A 16,480-nucleotide genomic window follows, 5' to 3' on the forward strand; every position below is an offset into this window, starting at 1 on the left:
ACATCATGAACGCTAAGCTCAAAAGAAAGCAGCGTTTGAAAGACAGTTCAAAATAAATATTGACCAAAAGTCTTTGTTTACAAAACCCTCAACAAGGACAGCACAAGATTTCTGACACTCAGTATCATACACAAGGATCCTCCAGATGGCAAGTATGGTAATTTCAATAAATATTTAGCCCTTCGACAACCTCCTGCTTCTCCACCACAATTCAAAATGAAGAAATGTAAAACCACTTTAAATATGGTAGTATCACAATGACTACGAGCAGGATGAGTGATTAGCTCTGAACAAAATCGGCCAGGCCAATGTCCCTTTAAAGAAATCAACTTCAGTTTGGATCTAATTGAGCACCTTTGCATCTGTCAGTAGCAATGTAATTACTTAGCCCGGTGGGTATACATGTAGAGTGGAAAAAAGAGCTACCAAAGTTGCTAAAATACACTCTTCATGAGTAAAAATACTGAGTTCTAGCACTTCAGCAGGTCTTAAGTTCCATCTTTGTGATGGCTGCCATGGGAATTTTTAGAATTTGTACTTCTATCAAATTCTTCTTTAATTCACAGACTATCTCCACTCTAGCTCATGGCCTCATTCCATGACCTCGATTCATGTCACTCTTGAAGTGGTTTTCAGTCAACACAATTTGGCAATTTAAAACTACAAATAGAATCTAATAGCTAAGAGACATATGACTTATATTAAGAGCTTTGATCAGTTATATAAACTAATTGTGCTTCTATTTTTGGCTGCTGATGGGAATTGCTAGAACGTGTTCCTGTGGACTGTTTACAAGATTAAGATTATTGGTAGTTGCATCATGGTAAAGACAAGTCAGCAGGGCCTGTTAAAATTCACCCTGGGGTACTTAAGGAACTAGCTGAAACAATCTCGGAACGTTGATCATCAATGTCAGTGATGATCTTTGAGAATTCATGGACGATGGGCGAGGTCCCAGAGAACTGGAGAAGGGCAAATGTACCTATCTTAAAAAGGAAGGTGGGGAAGAGGATTGGGGGAATGAGAAACCAGTCAATGTAACTTCAGTACCTGGAAAGATGCTGGAACAAATTATTCAATCAATCAGTTTGTAAGCATCTAGAGGACAATAGGGTTATAAGAAATAGCTAATATGGATTTGTCAAGAACAAGTTATGCCAAATCAACCTAATTTCCTCCTTTTGGCAGGGTTACAGGCATAGTGGATAGAGATGGGGAGCAGTAGGCGTAATGTATCTTGATTTTTGTTAAGGGTTTTGACACAGTCCCATGGTGACATTCTCATAAGTAAACTAGAGAGACTTGTTGTAGATGAAATTACTATAAGGTGAGTGCACAAGTGGGTGAAAGACTACTCAGAGTAGTTATCAATGGTTCACTTTCTGGAATTGCTTCACCGCCTTGTGTCAGATGCCTGAACAATCTTTAAAGAGGGATACGTATTTAGTTCTTAGCCTATTTTTTTTTTTTAATCTGGAAAGAGGTTATCCCTGGGTTTTTTTGAGTGTTAAAACTTCACTTGAGTATAATGCCCCTCTGACAAACTTCCTGCTGTTTGCGTCCTCCCATGAAATGCATGAGTTCTCACCAGAAGAGTGTTCTTAAAATCTTCCCCATTGCAGTGTGACATGATGCTGTGTACAGCATGCTCTGCTTACTCTGTGCAGGAGAGAACAAGTCTTGGTACAGAAAGATACAACACTCATATATCAGGCTTCTGTACAAAACCCAAAATAGATTTACTTTCCCTTAAATGCTCCCAGAGCTCTTAATGCCTGTTATTGTGCTACTTAATGAAGTGAAAGGATTTCATCTCTTTACTCCAAGTTGATAAGGAAGTTACCTGCAATTTGTACTGAGCCATCTTCTCCAAGAAGAATGTTCCCTGCTTTCACATCCCTGCAGAAAATAAAGCAACAATAAGTATTACTTATTAAGCAAAGATACTATAAACTATTTCGCCCACACACAACACAGGATTGGAATGTGGATTTGGCTGGGTGAGGGGATGTATTAGGGCCCTGAAAGTCTCTTTATCCTTCATGACTTCCTCAGAAGCAGCTCCTCTCATTCTTCTGGAGAAGTCCTGAAAGTGCCAGCAGATCAGGTGCAGATCAGTTTGTTCCAGGGCTGAACTCCACATGCTCACTCCCAAGTTAATGTTTGCAAGGTTCTTCCAAACACCAGCGTGGGATATTTGCTTGACCCCCTGCCTCCCAAAAGCACATATGAGAACAAAATTAGACAAAAACTGCCCAGGGATAGGGATTCTAAATATACTTTTAGTAACAGTAAACTGGAGTTGAGGGCATCATTTTGAAGAATATTTAAATAACTATTTAACATCCTGCCAACTGTGAATCTGTTTCTAGCGGTGGCCATCTTGAGATGACATGTATTTGCATAAGTAGTGCAAGAGCTAAGCAGAGAGTGACCAGACTCCAATCTGCCTTAATCTAAGAATTTAAAGGCGTATACATGGGAGCACTAATATATTAACATTAATTACTATTCTGCATGTTAAGCCAATTTTATAACTTAATGGGATTCACATAAGTTATTTAGAAGCTGCTGCATTGTGCAGTATCAGTGACAAAAAATAAAACTTATTTCTATCAAGATAGTATACCACAGGTGTTTACTGAACATCCTCAATACAGTAATACAATACCTTCCCGTATATTACAAGCCTGAAATATGTTTGTGATAAAGCCCCACTTAGTTGCCTATCACTGAAAACTAGAAAAGTTATAATATTATAGCATGTAAGTGTGACTTGTTGAAAAAGGTCTTTGGGAAGTGAATTAATTACTTGTTAAGGATGCTGAATGGACAGGCTTAGATAATCAAGTGTTCTAGTTACAGAGCAGGGACATCACAAGGCTGCAGCAGTACAAAGATTTGCCACTATGTGACTAAGCCCAGACTTGGATGGGTTCTCTCCATGGATTATTCAATTTTCAGTGCGTCTGCTGAGACTGCCAATAAGGGGGTTACATGCATTGGCAGTGTAGCCGTGTTGGTCTCAGGATATTAGAGAGACACGGTGGGTGAAGTAATATCTTTTACTGGACCACCTTCTGCTGGTGACAGAGAGAAGCTTTCAAGCTATGCAGAGCTCTTCTTAGGTCTGGGAAAGGTACTCAGTGTCACAGCTAAGTACAAGGTGGAACAGATTGTTTAGCATAAACAAATTCATTACTTTGCTAGACACTAAAACCATGGACCAAGTAGACACACTGGATTTATGGCTTATTACAACAATCTATAACCCTCTAACAACCCACCCCTAGCTGTGTCCCCCGCCACCCTCTACACACACACTTCCCTCCCCCCTATGACTGAAGTAGTATTAACCGGCCACTTCACCTTGAGTGGTCTCTTACCTCTCACCTACCCTGTCTCTCTAACAAGGGACTAGAGACACAAGCTGGGTGAGGTAATATCTTTTATTGGACCAACTTCTGCTGGTGAGAGAGACAAGCTTTCGAACTATACAGAGCTCTTCTTCAGGTCTGGAAAAGGTACTAAGTGTCGCAGCTAAACACAAGGCAGAACAGCTTATTTAGCATAAATAGTTAATGCATATTAATAGAATACTTCACCTTGAAAACTCCTCACTTTCACCAACAGAAGTGAGTCCAATAAAAAAAGACTACTTCACCCACCTTGTCCGTCTAATATCCCAGGACCAACACAACTACAACAAAACTAAAAACAATAAGAGGGGTCATTTATAAGTAGGAAAACTGTCCACTGCAAGCTAGACAGACCATCAACTCATTTCACCCAGGTCAAAGACCTAAGTTTGTTTGTGTGCATACACACACCAACGCACGCACGCGCGTACACACACACACAAAGCTATTATCAAAAAGGAAACCAGTTTTCATAGTGAAGATGGGCATTACTTATGCACTTTTTCCTATAATTAAATCTCCACACAATGTGGTCAAGAAAGCACTATCATGCAAGCAGATCAGCTTCTATATGCTAGAGACTTGAAGGCCTCGTTTTACAAACCTATGTTTATACACTTCCATTAATTTTGAAAAGTATCACAGCACCTTTTTGGGGGGGGGGGGCAACAATGGGTTAAAAACAGCAGTGTCATTTCCTCCCCCAATCTCTTCTTGTAATATTGCAGTAAGAGGACAACATTTAAAATCCCAGTACAATTAGCATTTGAGAGAGTTGTTTCCTCTTCTCTGTTTTTAAAGCAGTAAGAAATGCAGCCTTTCCTGCATTCTGTGACAGGCAAGCCCTCTTGGTGCATATGAGGATGGATTCCACCAGGATTCTGTCCCTAACAGCAGCTGTAGCTGGGAAAGTTTAGAAGGTGCTAAAGGCTGGACTGCAAATGCCACCAGTTCGCTAGCTACGGATATGGCCTTTGTTCAGCAAGAAATGCGTGTTAGATATATGCAAAACCAGTTCCAGGAATCCCTCCTGGCACTTACCCATGTGCAGCGGTTGCTCAGTGAAGCCCTCTGGATAACTAGCAGAATAAGTCACTTCCTACAGCAAGTTCTCCAAGCCATTTCCTTCTGGCTGCCCCTGTGTCTCCCCCAAGACATACTGATTTACAACAACTTGCAACTTAAAACGGTGTTGGGGTAGGGGAGAGAAGGGGAGAGTTGTGTTTGGGAGAAAGAGAACGGCATGCATGGCTCCATGTGGCTGGACCCACCTAATACCGGAAGAACTGGTACTCAATGGCTCTTTCAATTTACTAAGAATCCAGCACTGTACGTGACAGTTTTTGAGGTAAGATTAGTCCATCACTGGCCTGTGCAAAAAGCCTTTCAGAATTCACCTTATGCCTACACTGCATCACAGCTGGCTAACCCACTAAGTGGAATTTCATGTATATTCAATCAAGTACTAGAGATAAAACTTGGCTGACATTTATGAAGCAGAGTCAGCTAAGGGAGAAACATTAACTGTCATGCACTGTGTTATTTAGAAACCAGTTATGTTTCCATTTACACAGAAACAATTGGGTAACAAGCTCCATTCAGACTCAGAGAATGCCAGATTGCCCCACCTTTGCCAGGATATGTTGCTGAATAATACTGGGGCATCAAGAGAGTTCAGGCAGGCATTTAGAATGCATCCAGTAAAAATATCAGTAGAAAAATCCTTCTATTTCTTGAATCCCCTAAGTTCTCATAGGTGCTTATTAAGATGTCTATTAAAATGGTGCTCTATGCCAGCAAGTTAAAGAAGTATGAATTGGATGAATAGACTATAAGGTGGATAGAACGCTGGCTAGATTGTCGGGTTCAACAGCTCAATGTCTAGTTGGCAGGCGGTATCAAGCGGAGTGCCCCAGAGGTCGGTCCTGGGGCTGTTTTGTTCAACATCTTTATTAATGATTTGGACAATGGGATGAATTGCACCCTCAGCAAGTTCGCAGATGACACTAAGATGGGGGAGAGGTAGATACGCTGGAGGGTAGGGATAGGGTCCACAGTGACCTACACAAATTGGAGGATTGGGCCAAAAGAAATCTGATAAGGTTCAACAAGGACAAGTGCAGAGTCCTGCACTTAGGAAGGAAGAATCCCATGCACCGCTACAGGCTGAGACCGACTGGCTAAGCGGCAGTTCTGCAGAAAAGGACCTGGAGATTACAGTGGACGAGAAGCTGGATATGAGTCAGCAGTGTGCCCTTGTTGCCAAGGCCAACAGCATATTGGGCTGTATTAGCAGGAGCATTGCCAGCAAATCGAAGGAAGTGATTATTCCCCTCTATTCGGCACTGGTGAGGCTGCACCTGGAGTATTGCGTCCAGTTTTGGTCCCCCAACTACAGAACGGATGTGGACAAACTGGAGAGAGTCCAGTGGAGGGCAACAAAAATTATTAGAGGGCTGGGACACATGACTTACGAGGAGAGACTGAGGTAACTGGGGTTATTTAGTCTGCAGAAGAAAAGAGTGAGAGGGGATTTGATAGCAGCCTTCAACTACCTGAAGGGGGGTTCCAAAGAGGATGAAGCTAGGCTGTGCTCAGTGGTGGTGGATGACAGAACAAGGAGTAATGGTCTCAAGTTGCAGTGGGGAGGTCGAGGTTGGATATTAGGAAACCTTATTTCACTAGGAGGGTGGTGAAGCACTGGAATGGATTACCTAGGGAGGTGGTGGAATCTCCACCCTTAGAGGTTTTTAAGGCCCAGCTTGACAAAGCCCTGGCTGGGATGATTTAGTTGGTGTTGGTGCTGCTTTGAGCAGGGGATTGGACTAGATGACCTCCTGAGGTCTCTTCCAACGCTAATATTCTGTGATTCCAAGAGGAGAGTGATAGCAAGGCACACACACACCCCCTCCCCATGTTACCACAGAGGCTCAGTCTCACATGGCTTACTCCTCCTCCAAAGACCAGGCTTGCTCTGCATCCTCCTCCTCCCATCCACAGTCTACCTTTCCCTGGAATTTCCCCGGGGCTGCTTTCTGGTGGCTTATTTCCCTCCAAAAATGGACAACTTCAGTCCATTAGCCCTGTCAAAGAAAGGGGAAGGCAACTCTGACCCATCTTCTATTCAAGTATCAAAGGGGTAGCTGTGTTAGTCTGGATCTGTAAAAAGCAACAAAGAGTCCTGTGGCACCTTATAGACTAACAGATGTATTGGAACATAAGCTTTCGTGGGTGAATACCCACTTTGTCAGAACCATGTGACGAAGTGGGTATTCACCCACGAAAGCTTATGCTCCAATACATCTGTTAGTCTATAAGGTGCCACAGGATTCTTTGTTACCTTCTATTCAGTGCTCCAGACTTTTGCACAGATGGGGAGAAAGTATTCACAGACACTTCTCATTGCCCCATCAGAAATGATCCAATGGCATAGAGCTAACATAGCAGCTCTTACGTCCCTCCCTCCACCCAGGGGAATTCTGCTCCATTGCACAATGCAAAATTTGCGCAGAAATTAAAAGTTCTGCGCAGAATTTCCTTTTCTCCCACCCACAGAAATGGGCTACAGAGCTGCTGGCTGCCACTAGGGACCACTGGACCCAGGAGAGACCAGCTTGCAAATAAAACTGCTGCTTGGCAGATGGGGAGGGAACCGGAGGGTTCTAGGCAGCTGCAGTTCCCAGCACACCCTGAAGGAAGGAGGCAGCATGCAGGAAACTCAGACTGATACTGATTCCCCAGCTCATGTTGTTTCTCACTCTAGATCCCTGGGCCAGTCGTCCAGATAACGGTAGACCTGCACCCCTATCGTCTCAGGAAGGCCACCACTAACACGATGCACTTCGTAAACACCCACGGGGCCACCAACAGGTCACACTGGAGAACCACAAATTGGTAGTGGGCCTGGTTCACAACAAACCTGAGAAACCTTCCGTGGCTCTGAAAGATTTAAGGAATCCCTGTTTTCATATTTCAATCAAGGGCAGAGTACCAGTCTTCCTGGCTTCCATTATCTTCTCCCTGGCTCCCAGAGACCATGCAGAACTTCAGCTTCTTGAAGTAGCCATTGAGTATGCAGGTCTAGAATAGGTCAGAGACCACCCCTGACTTTCAGAATTAGGAAATAGCAGGAGTAAAACTCTTTCCCTCTTAAACCCCGTGGAACCTCTTCCATGGCTTCCACTCAGAGGGCTTGTACTTCCTGGACTAGAAGTTGCTCGTGAGAGGGGTCCTTGAAGAGGGACGGGGAGGGCTGGCTGGAGGGTAGAAATAAACAAACACTTACAGTGTTCAGTACCCAATAGTCTGTGCTGAAATGAGACCATGCTGTGCTGATGTGGGACAGGCGGTCCGAAAATAAATGATCTGACCAAGAACTGGTATAACACCCTAAGGCATCCCATCGAAAGATCTGTTTCGAGCCTCCCAGGTGGCTGGGCAGATGTTGGTGCTGAAGCAGATGAGGGTGGGTATCAGCATTAAAAACCTCTGCTCCATCTTCCTCTGTTTTTAATAGAAGAGAGGATTAAAGTATTGGAACTCATAACCCTGGGTGGGTACAAGGTACTTCCTTTGGGCTCTTTTTAACGGGAGGGGGAGAAAATGGGGGTTTCCACAGGACCTTCACTGGAGACTCCACCAATTGGAAGGCACGAGATGCACTGTACTAGGGATGGGGGTTCCACAACCACTGCTCCCAAGAGAAGGAGGAGGGTGGTGGTGGTTGGGGACTCCCTCCTCAGGGGGACTGAGTCATCTATCTGCCGCCCCGACCGAGGAAACCGAGAGGTGTGCTGCTTGCCAGGAGCTAGGATTCACGATGTGACGAAGAGCCTGCCGAGACTCATCAAGCCCTCGGATCGCTACCCCTTCCTGCTTCTCCACGTGGGCACCAATGATACTGCCAAGAATGACCTTGAGCGTATCACTGCAGACTACGTGGCTCTGGGAAGAAGAAGAAAGGAGTTTGAGGCGCAAATGGTGTTCTCGTCCATCCTCCCTGTGCAGGGAAAAGGCCAGGGTAGAGATCGTCGAACTGTGGAAGTCAACAAATGGCTACGCAGGTGGTGTCGGAGAGAAGGCTTCAAATTCTTCGACCGTGGGATGCTGTTCCAAGAAGGAGGAGTGCTAGGCAGAGACGGGCTCCACCTAACGAAAAGAGGGAAGAGCATCTTCGTAAGCAGGCTGGCTAACTTAGTGAGGAGGGCTTTAAACTAGGTTCACCAGGGGATGGAGACCAAAGCCCTGAGGTAAGTGGGGAAATGGGATACCGGGAGGAAGCACGAGCAGGAGAGCGCAAGAGGGGAGGACTCCTGTCTCAGACCGAGAAAGCAGGACAATCAGCAAGTTATCTTAAGTGCCTATACACAAATGCAAGAAGCATGGGAAACAAGCAGGGAGAACTGGAAGTCCTGGCAGTCAAGGAAGTATGATGTGATTGGAATAACAGAGACTTGGTGGGATAACTCACATGACTGGAGTACTGTAATGGTTGGATATAAACTGTTCAGGAAGGACAGGCAGGGCAGAAAAGGTGGAGGAGTTGCGTTGTATGTAAGAGAGCAGTATGACTGCTCAGAGCTCCGGTATGAAACTGCAGAAAAACCTGAGAGTCTCTAGATTAAGTTTAGAAGTGTGAGCAACAAGGGTGATGTCGTGGTGGGAGTCTGCTATAGATCACCAGATCAGGGGGATGAGGTGGACGAGGCTTTCTTCCGGCAACTAGCAGAAGTTACTAGATCGCAGGCCCTGGTTCTCATGGGAGACTTTAATCACCCCGATATCTGCTGGGAGAGCAATACAGCGGTGCATAGACAATCCAGGAAGTTTTTGGAAAATGTAGGGGACAATTTCCTGGTGCAAGTGCTGGAGGAACCAACTAGGGGCAGAGCTCTTCTTGACCTGCTGCTCACAAACAGAGAAGAGTTAGTAGGGGAAGCAAAAGTGGATGGGAACCTGGGAGGCAGTGACCATGAGATGGTCGAGTTCAGGATCCTGACACACGGAAGAAAGGAGAGCAGCAGAATACAGACCCTGGACTTCAAAAAAGCAGACTTTGACTCCCTCAGGGAGCTGATGGGCAGGATCCCCTGGGAAAATAACATGAGGGGGAAAGGAGTCCAGGAGAGCTGGCTGTATTTTAAAGAATCCTTATTGAGGTTGCAGGAAAAACCCATCACAATGTGTAGGAAGAATAGTAAATATGGCAGGCGACCAGCTTGGCTTAACAGTGAAATCCTTGCTGATCTTAAACGTAAAAAAGAAACTTACAAGAAGTGGAAGATTGGACAAATGACCAGGGAGGAGTATAAAAATATTGCTCAGGCATGCAGGAGTGAAATCAGGAAGGCCAAATCACGCTTGGAGTTGCAGCTAGCAAGAGATGTTAAGAGTAACAAGAAGAGTTTCTTCAGGTATGTTAGCAACAAGAAGAAAGTCAAGGAAAGTGTGGGCCCCTTACTGAATGAGGGAAGCAACCTAGTGACAGAGGATGTGGAAAAAGCTAATGTACTCAATGTTTTTTTTGCCTCTGTCTTCACAAAGAAGGTCAGCTCCCAGACTGCTGCACTGGGCAGCACAGTATGGGGAGAAGGTGACCAGCTCTCTGTGGAGAAAGAAGTGGTTCGGGACTATTTAGAAAAACTGGACGAGCACAAGTCCATGGGGCCGGATGACCTGCATCCGAGGGTGCTAAAGGAGTTGGCAGAAGTGATTGCAGAGCCATTGGCCATTATCTTTGAAAACTCGTGGCAATCGGGGGAGGTCCCGGATGACTGGAAAAAGGGAAGGAGGAGGATCTGGGGAACTACAGGCTAGTCAGCCTCACCTCAGTCCCTGGAAAAATCATGGAGCAGGTCCTCAAGGAATCAATTCTGAAGCACTTAGAGGAGAAGAAAGTGATCAGGAACAGTCAGCATGGATTCACCAAGGGCAAGTCATGCCTTACTAACCTAATTGCCTTCTATGAGGAGAAAACTGGGTCTGTGGATAAGGGGAAAGCAGTGGATGTGTTATTCCTTCACTTTAGCAAAGCTTTTGATATGGTCTCCCACAGTATTCTTGCCAGCAAGTTAAAAAAGTATGGGCTGGACGATTGGACTATAAGGTGGATAGAAAGCTGGCTAGATGGTCGGGCTCAACAGGTAGTGATCAATGGTTCCATGTCTAGTTGGCAGCTGGTATCAAGCGGAGTGTCCCAAGGGTCGGTCCTGGGGCCGGTTTTGTTCAATATCTTCATTAATGATCTGGAGGATGGCGTGGACTGCACTCTCAGCAAGTTTGCAGATGACACTAAACTGGGAGGAGTGGTAGATACGCTGGAGGGTAGGGATAGGATACAGAGGGACCTAGACAAATTAGAGGACTGGGCCAAAAGAAACCTGATGAGGTTCAATAAGGACAAGTGCAGAGTCCTGCACTTAGGACGGAAGAATCCCATTCACTGTTACAGACTAGGGACCGAATGGCTAGGAAGCAGTTCTGCAGAAAAGGACCTAGGGGTTACAATGGACGAGAAGCTGGATATGAGTCAACAGTGTGCCCTTGTTGCCAAGAAGGCTAACGGCATTTTGGGCTGTATAAGTAGAGGCATTGCAAGCAGATCAAGGGATGAGATCATTCCCCTCTATTCGGCATTGGTGAGGCCTCATCTGGAGTATTGTGTCCAGTTTTGGGCCCCACACTACAAGAAGGATGTGGAAAAATTGGCAAGAGTCCAGCGGAGGGCAACAAAAATGATTAGGGGGCTGGAGCACATGACTTATGAGGAGAGGCTGAGGGAACTGGGATTGTTTAGCTTGCAGAAGAGAAGAATGAGGGGGGATTCGATAGCTGCTTTCAACTACCTGAAAGGGGGTTCCAAAGAGGATGGATCTAGACTGTTCTCAGTGGTACCTGATGACAGAACAAGGAGTAATGGTCTCAAGTTGCAGTGGGGGAGGTTTAGGTTGGATATTAGGAAAAACTTTTTCACTCAGAGAGTTGTAAAACACTGGAATGGGTTACCTAGGGAGGTGATGGAATCTCCTTCCATAGAGGTTTTTAAGGTCAGGCTTGACAAAGCCCTGGCTGGGATGATTTAGTTGGGAATTGGTCCTGCTTTGAGCAGGTGGTTGGACTAGATGACCTCCTGAGGTCCCTTCCAGCCCTGATATTCTATGATTCTATGATTGACAGGTAGGGCCAATTTTGAAAGGCCCGCAGTGGCCAGGATGTCAACCAGACTATCAGAGGATTCTTTTGCTACCTCCACTTGCAAGCCTAAGTTCGAGGCTACCCTCTTTAGCAACTCCTGGTGGATACTGAAGTCATCTTGAGGGGGCAACGCGCCCACCCTTGATACCGCCTTGTCTGGAGAAGAGCCAGCGGCAACCTGCACTGGCAGAGTGCCCTCCTCCTCTTTCTGTGTCAATGGGTCCCACAGCTCCGGATCCTGAAGGTTGGTACCAGGCTCAGTACCAGAGTCTGGGTCAGGTACTACCTGATGGGACAGTGGCACCCTTCTCCCAGATCCCACCGAGTAAGAGCATCTCGAGTGAGGCCCTGGCATCTGGGGAGGAATCCCCACAGATTCCAAAAGGGGCACTGCATTGGCATAGGCCAGTCACTGCTGGGCCAAGCACTCAACGGTACTCCTTTGCCTGGGTCCACAGCTAGGTAGGGCTGACTGGATGTATAACAAGGGTGACTCCTTGGATGAGAGAAGTACGAACCAAACTTCGACTCAGATGATAAGCCTTCCTCCAGGGATCATGGAGGTACGGTTCCAACCGGTGTTAGGGCGGAGACACTTGCGCCTGGGCCAGCAAGGATGGTTTCCCTCTGGATGGTACCATGCGGCCTGGAACTGGACAGCAGCTAGGGGCTATGTGCTTCATCCTGTCCAATGGCACTGACGCCACAGACTCTTGTACTGCCAGGGATGACAGTACCGAGAGTGCCAGCAGGTCTCTGGCCGCAGCGAACGCCTCCACAGTGGACAGCTCTGCAATAGTGCTGGCGCTGCGCTGTCCCTTCGGTGTTGACTGGTCATCTAGGAGCAGACTCAATGGTGTCTGCGAACGGGCCGGAGACAAAGATGCCACCTGCAATGCTGAGGCAGAGGAGCAGCATGACTTAGGTTGCACCCTGCTCTGCTCTCCATGCCTGGCCTTCGAAGTACGGGAACGCTTCCTCTCCGCCAGATGCTTCTTATGCTTCTTTCTCGGCACCAGGGATGGCAAATGGTGCTGGGACTCCCGTATGGCTGGAGGAGCACTCCACGCCGATGCTGAGATACTCTGTGCCGAGTCTGACTGGAAGGTCTGAGAGCTGCTTCCATCAATAGGAACTTTAACTTGGCCTCCCAGTCCTCCTTCATATGGGGTTTAAACTTGCGGCACATCTATACAGCGATGCCCAACATGAGCCTCACCCAAGCACCTCAGGCAACAAAAAAATGCAGGTCGCTCAAAGGCACAGGAAACAGAAAAAACTCTGCTGATGGAGAAGCACTAACTAAACTAACTATTTACACTCTCACTATACACAATATGAAGAAACAAAGAACAACAAAGACCACTGAGAACAGCTTGCCGCAGCAAGGAAAGCTGTCCCAGCAACTGTCATAGGTGGTAAGAAAGAATGGGGGGGGGGGCGCGCAGGGTCGGCTAGGCCCCTTATACCAGTGCCATGAGGGCACAGCACCAGGGGGCGCCAGAAACATCCCAATGTGCATCACTGAGGGAAAAATTTCTGGTGACTGTGCTCGGGGTGCACACACACCTACTGTGGAATCGACATGTGCAAGCACTCGAACACCACAGAAAGTGTGTTATAAACACACAGTCATGTAACAGAAAACCTGCGGGGAAAGGATTCTTCACTTGCAGCACGACAAGTTATACAAATCAAATGCTTGTCTTCTTGGCAAATGCTTGTCTCCCCACCTCCACAGACCACAATAGGTAGAGATGGATGAAACCTATCACAAGAAATAATCAAGCCCATCCTCCCTGCAAAGGCAGGTTCTAATCCCAATAGAGGACATACAAGATATTAATATGATACCATGGCTCATTTTAGCTGAAATGTATCACTTTTCAGTGGATCCAGGCTGTGTTGTACAATTGTCTTTTCTCATACCATACTGAGAGTGAGGTTAGTGCCATAGTTGACTTTTGATTAAAATGTTTTAAGTACAGAGTTCCAGCACAAGAGACTTTTCCATCTATCCTTAGGTTATAGAACAGGCAGAGGTTATGAAAATTTGAAAAAATAAAATGGAAAGCAGCTGTTGGTACTTTGTACAAAATCAGGTACAAACAGCTGCCCCAACAAGTCTTACGCCTAACAAGGAACTCTAGTCACAAACTTCTACTTAGAAAAGGGAAGAGTACCAAACAAATCAGTTCTAGCCCGATTAAAATATGCCCCCAAAGCCACACTGCACCATCTCAGGATTATTTGAGTAGCTATAAGATGTACTGAATTGCTCATGTAGTGAAAAAAAGTTGCAAAAATTGTATTATAATAATTCACACTGTGAATGCTGCTGTGTCTGTCAGACACAGAAGGTGATGCACCGAATGATCTAGTAGTGTCTGCATCAGGAATTCTAGAATAGAAGGGGGCAATAGAAAGGTCGCAATTTTACTGTTCAGGATCGTTACAATTCCTGCTGTTTTCTACAGAATATTACTACTCACTTTTAAAAGTTTATTTTTCTTCCATGCCACCACTAGCTAGTGGCTAATGCAAGGGACTGGGAGCCCAGAGGCATGGTTTCTATTCCCAGCTCTGAGACCAAGTAGCTGTATGACCTTGGGGAAGTCACAAACCCTTGGTGCTCCAGCTATAAAACACGGTAAGTTACCTCAAAGAGATATTGTGAAGCATAACAGATTAGTGTGAAAAGTGGTGTGTAGTGCAAGCACAGAATATCTATAATTAAGTCTGCGAGTCTGTCATGGAAGTCACAGATTCCGTGACTTTCTTGGACCTCCGTGACTTCTGCAGTGGCTGGTGCGGCTGGCCCGGGACCACCTGAGCAGCTCGGGTGGTGCCCAGGCCAGCCACACCGTCTGCTGCTTGAGCCACCATGCCCCTTCCTCCTCCCCAGCAACAGCAGCAGGAATTTGGGTGTGGGAGGGGGCTCAGGGCTGAGGCAGGGAGTTGGGGTGCAGGAGGGGATGAAGGTTCTGAGCAGTGCTTACCTCGGGGGGGGGAAAACGAGGGGGCTCCCTGGATGCGGCAACATGTCCCTACCTTGGTTCCTAGGCAGAGGTGTGGCCAGGCAGCTCTGCGCACAGCCTTCACCTGCAGGCACTGCCTCCACAGCTCCCACTGGCCATGGTTCCCAGCCAATGGGAGCTGCGGAGCAGGTACTCAGGGCAGAGGCAGTGTGCAGAGACTTCCTGGCTGCGCCTCCACCTAGGAGCCGCAGGGACATGCCGCTGCTTCTGGGAGCCAGGTAGGGAGCCTGCCAACCCCCTTGCCCCAGCCCCCGCCCCCTGCCCCAGAGCACCTGCAGCGCCCTCAGGCCACCCCTACCCCAGAGCCAAGTTTTAGTCAGGGGTATATAGTACAAGTCACGGACAGGTCACGGGCCATGACCTGTCCATGCCTTTTACTAAAAATACCCATGACTAAAACAGCCTTATCTATAATTGACATTTGGTGAGAAACGGAGGGGAAGGGATGCTTATTCCTACTGGAATAATCAGGCTATTTTAAATGAAAATTTGACCCATACTCTCCCTGCCACCCAGCAGGGGGCTTCTGCCCAGGTGTTCCTGAAAGCTGAGTTTCCATGTCACAGTCCAGAGGCTAGAAATAGACTGGGAAATTCTCCTGTGTTTTCATCCACTGAATTCTTGGATTTCCTGATCTCATTTCCTCTATAGCAATTGCAATAGAGAGCGAGCACAAAGCTCCTTTAACAGCTACTACAAGCTGTTACATAAATCAATGAGAAGGCATACTGTGGAGTCACAACGTCTGCTTCTTACCTCTAGGGAGCCAAATTTTGCAGTGTCCAGTCTCAGGCACTAGTAATGGATGAGAGATCCCAGGTTTGAGCTTGGTTTACATTTCAAAACCTAATGTCAGATTTAGGTTATGTAAATGGCTAGATATGGCACTATTGATATATATACTACAGGGCTCCAATTCTCATATATGCTCATTTAAAACACATTCCTAACTCATATGTCTGTTTATCTGTGAAAATTGAGGGACAGAAGCAGGAGGTGGCACTTCCCAGTTCTCAACCTCCTTCCCCAAAAGCTGGAAGTAGCTCTCAGGCTAGGCCAAAGTAGTGAGAGGGGAAGGAAGTTCCCTTGATTTATAATTAAATTGGATGTTTACACATGTAAAGAGACCTCTAAAATGGAAACAGTCATCCTTTGAGCCACTGATCTTAAATCAGTGTTGCTTTCCAGGTTTCCATTGCATGTTACATTTCTCCCTCTGGTACAACAATCAGAGACGCATTGACTGCTGAACCTTCTCTCTCCTATGTATAAAGCTTTACAAGATTTCTGTTTTTAATAGAAGAGAGGATACAATGTGGCCTATTATACATTTACACCTTCTATCTAAAACCATTTCTGTTACAGACTTGCGAAATTTCAAGTGTATATTACTAAACTAATATAGTAAGTGGCCTATTTCTCATGCATTAACGGAATTCTGTGATGGATGGAATAAAAATACAAACACCATTTTCCCCATCCTGGAAACACTACAGTCCAGTAAGTATAGAGCCTGGAAAGAATATCAACCTGGAATAATTCAGGAATCATCATTGACTTTGGGTTTAAGGGATCCCCAATTAAGTAACTAAGTTACACTAAGGAGAGAAAATCTGTTTCATTATGATGAAACATGGGTATTATCCATCTTAAAATGGTCTTATTCACTGTAAACATGCTGCACGGTAAATGGAAAATGAGATGAAGATTGCTTATTTAATCCATTGCTTTATTGACTAGAATGATGTGGGAAGATGCATATATATTGGGTAACAGTGTTGACAAATCAGAAGGTGCCTTAAATAAGGCAGTGATGACATTCTTGAAGTG

General features: G+C 46.0%; 1 protein-coding gene across 3 annotated transcripts in view; it reads right to left on the minus strand.

Moving 5' to 3' along the window:
• The window catches only part of OXSR1 (oxidative stress responsive kinase 1), a 127,101-nt gene that overhangs the window by 37,553 nt on the left and 73,068 nt on the right, over positions 1-16,480 (minus strand). For all 3 annotated transcript variants that reach the window (XM_045006361.1, XM_045006359.1, XM_045006360.1), the window contains one exon: positions 1,844-1,899. In XM_045006361.1, the coding sequence (XP_044862296.1) occupies positions 1,844-1,899 (56 nt within the window). The remainder of the gene's footprint in view (positions 1-1,843; positions 1,900-16,480) is intronic.

The sequence above is a fragment of the Mauremys mutica genome, chromosome 2 (genome assembly GCF_020497125.1).
Source record: "Mauremys mutica isolate MM-2020 ecotype Southern chromosome 2, ASM2049712v1, whole genome shotgun sequence".
NCBI lineage: Eukaryota > Metazoa > Chordata > Testudines > Geoemydidae > Mauremys > Mauremys mutica.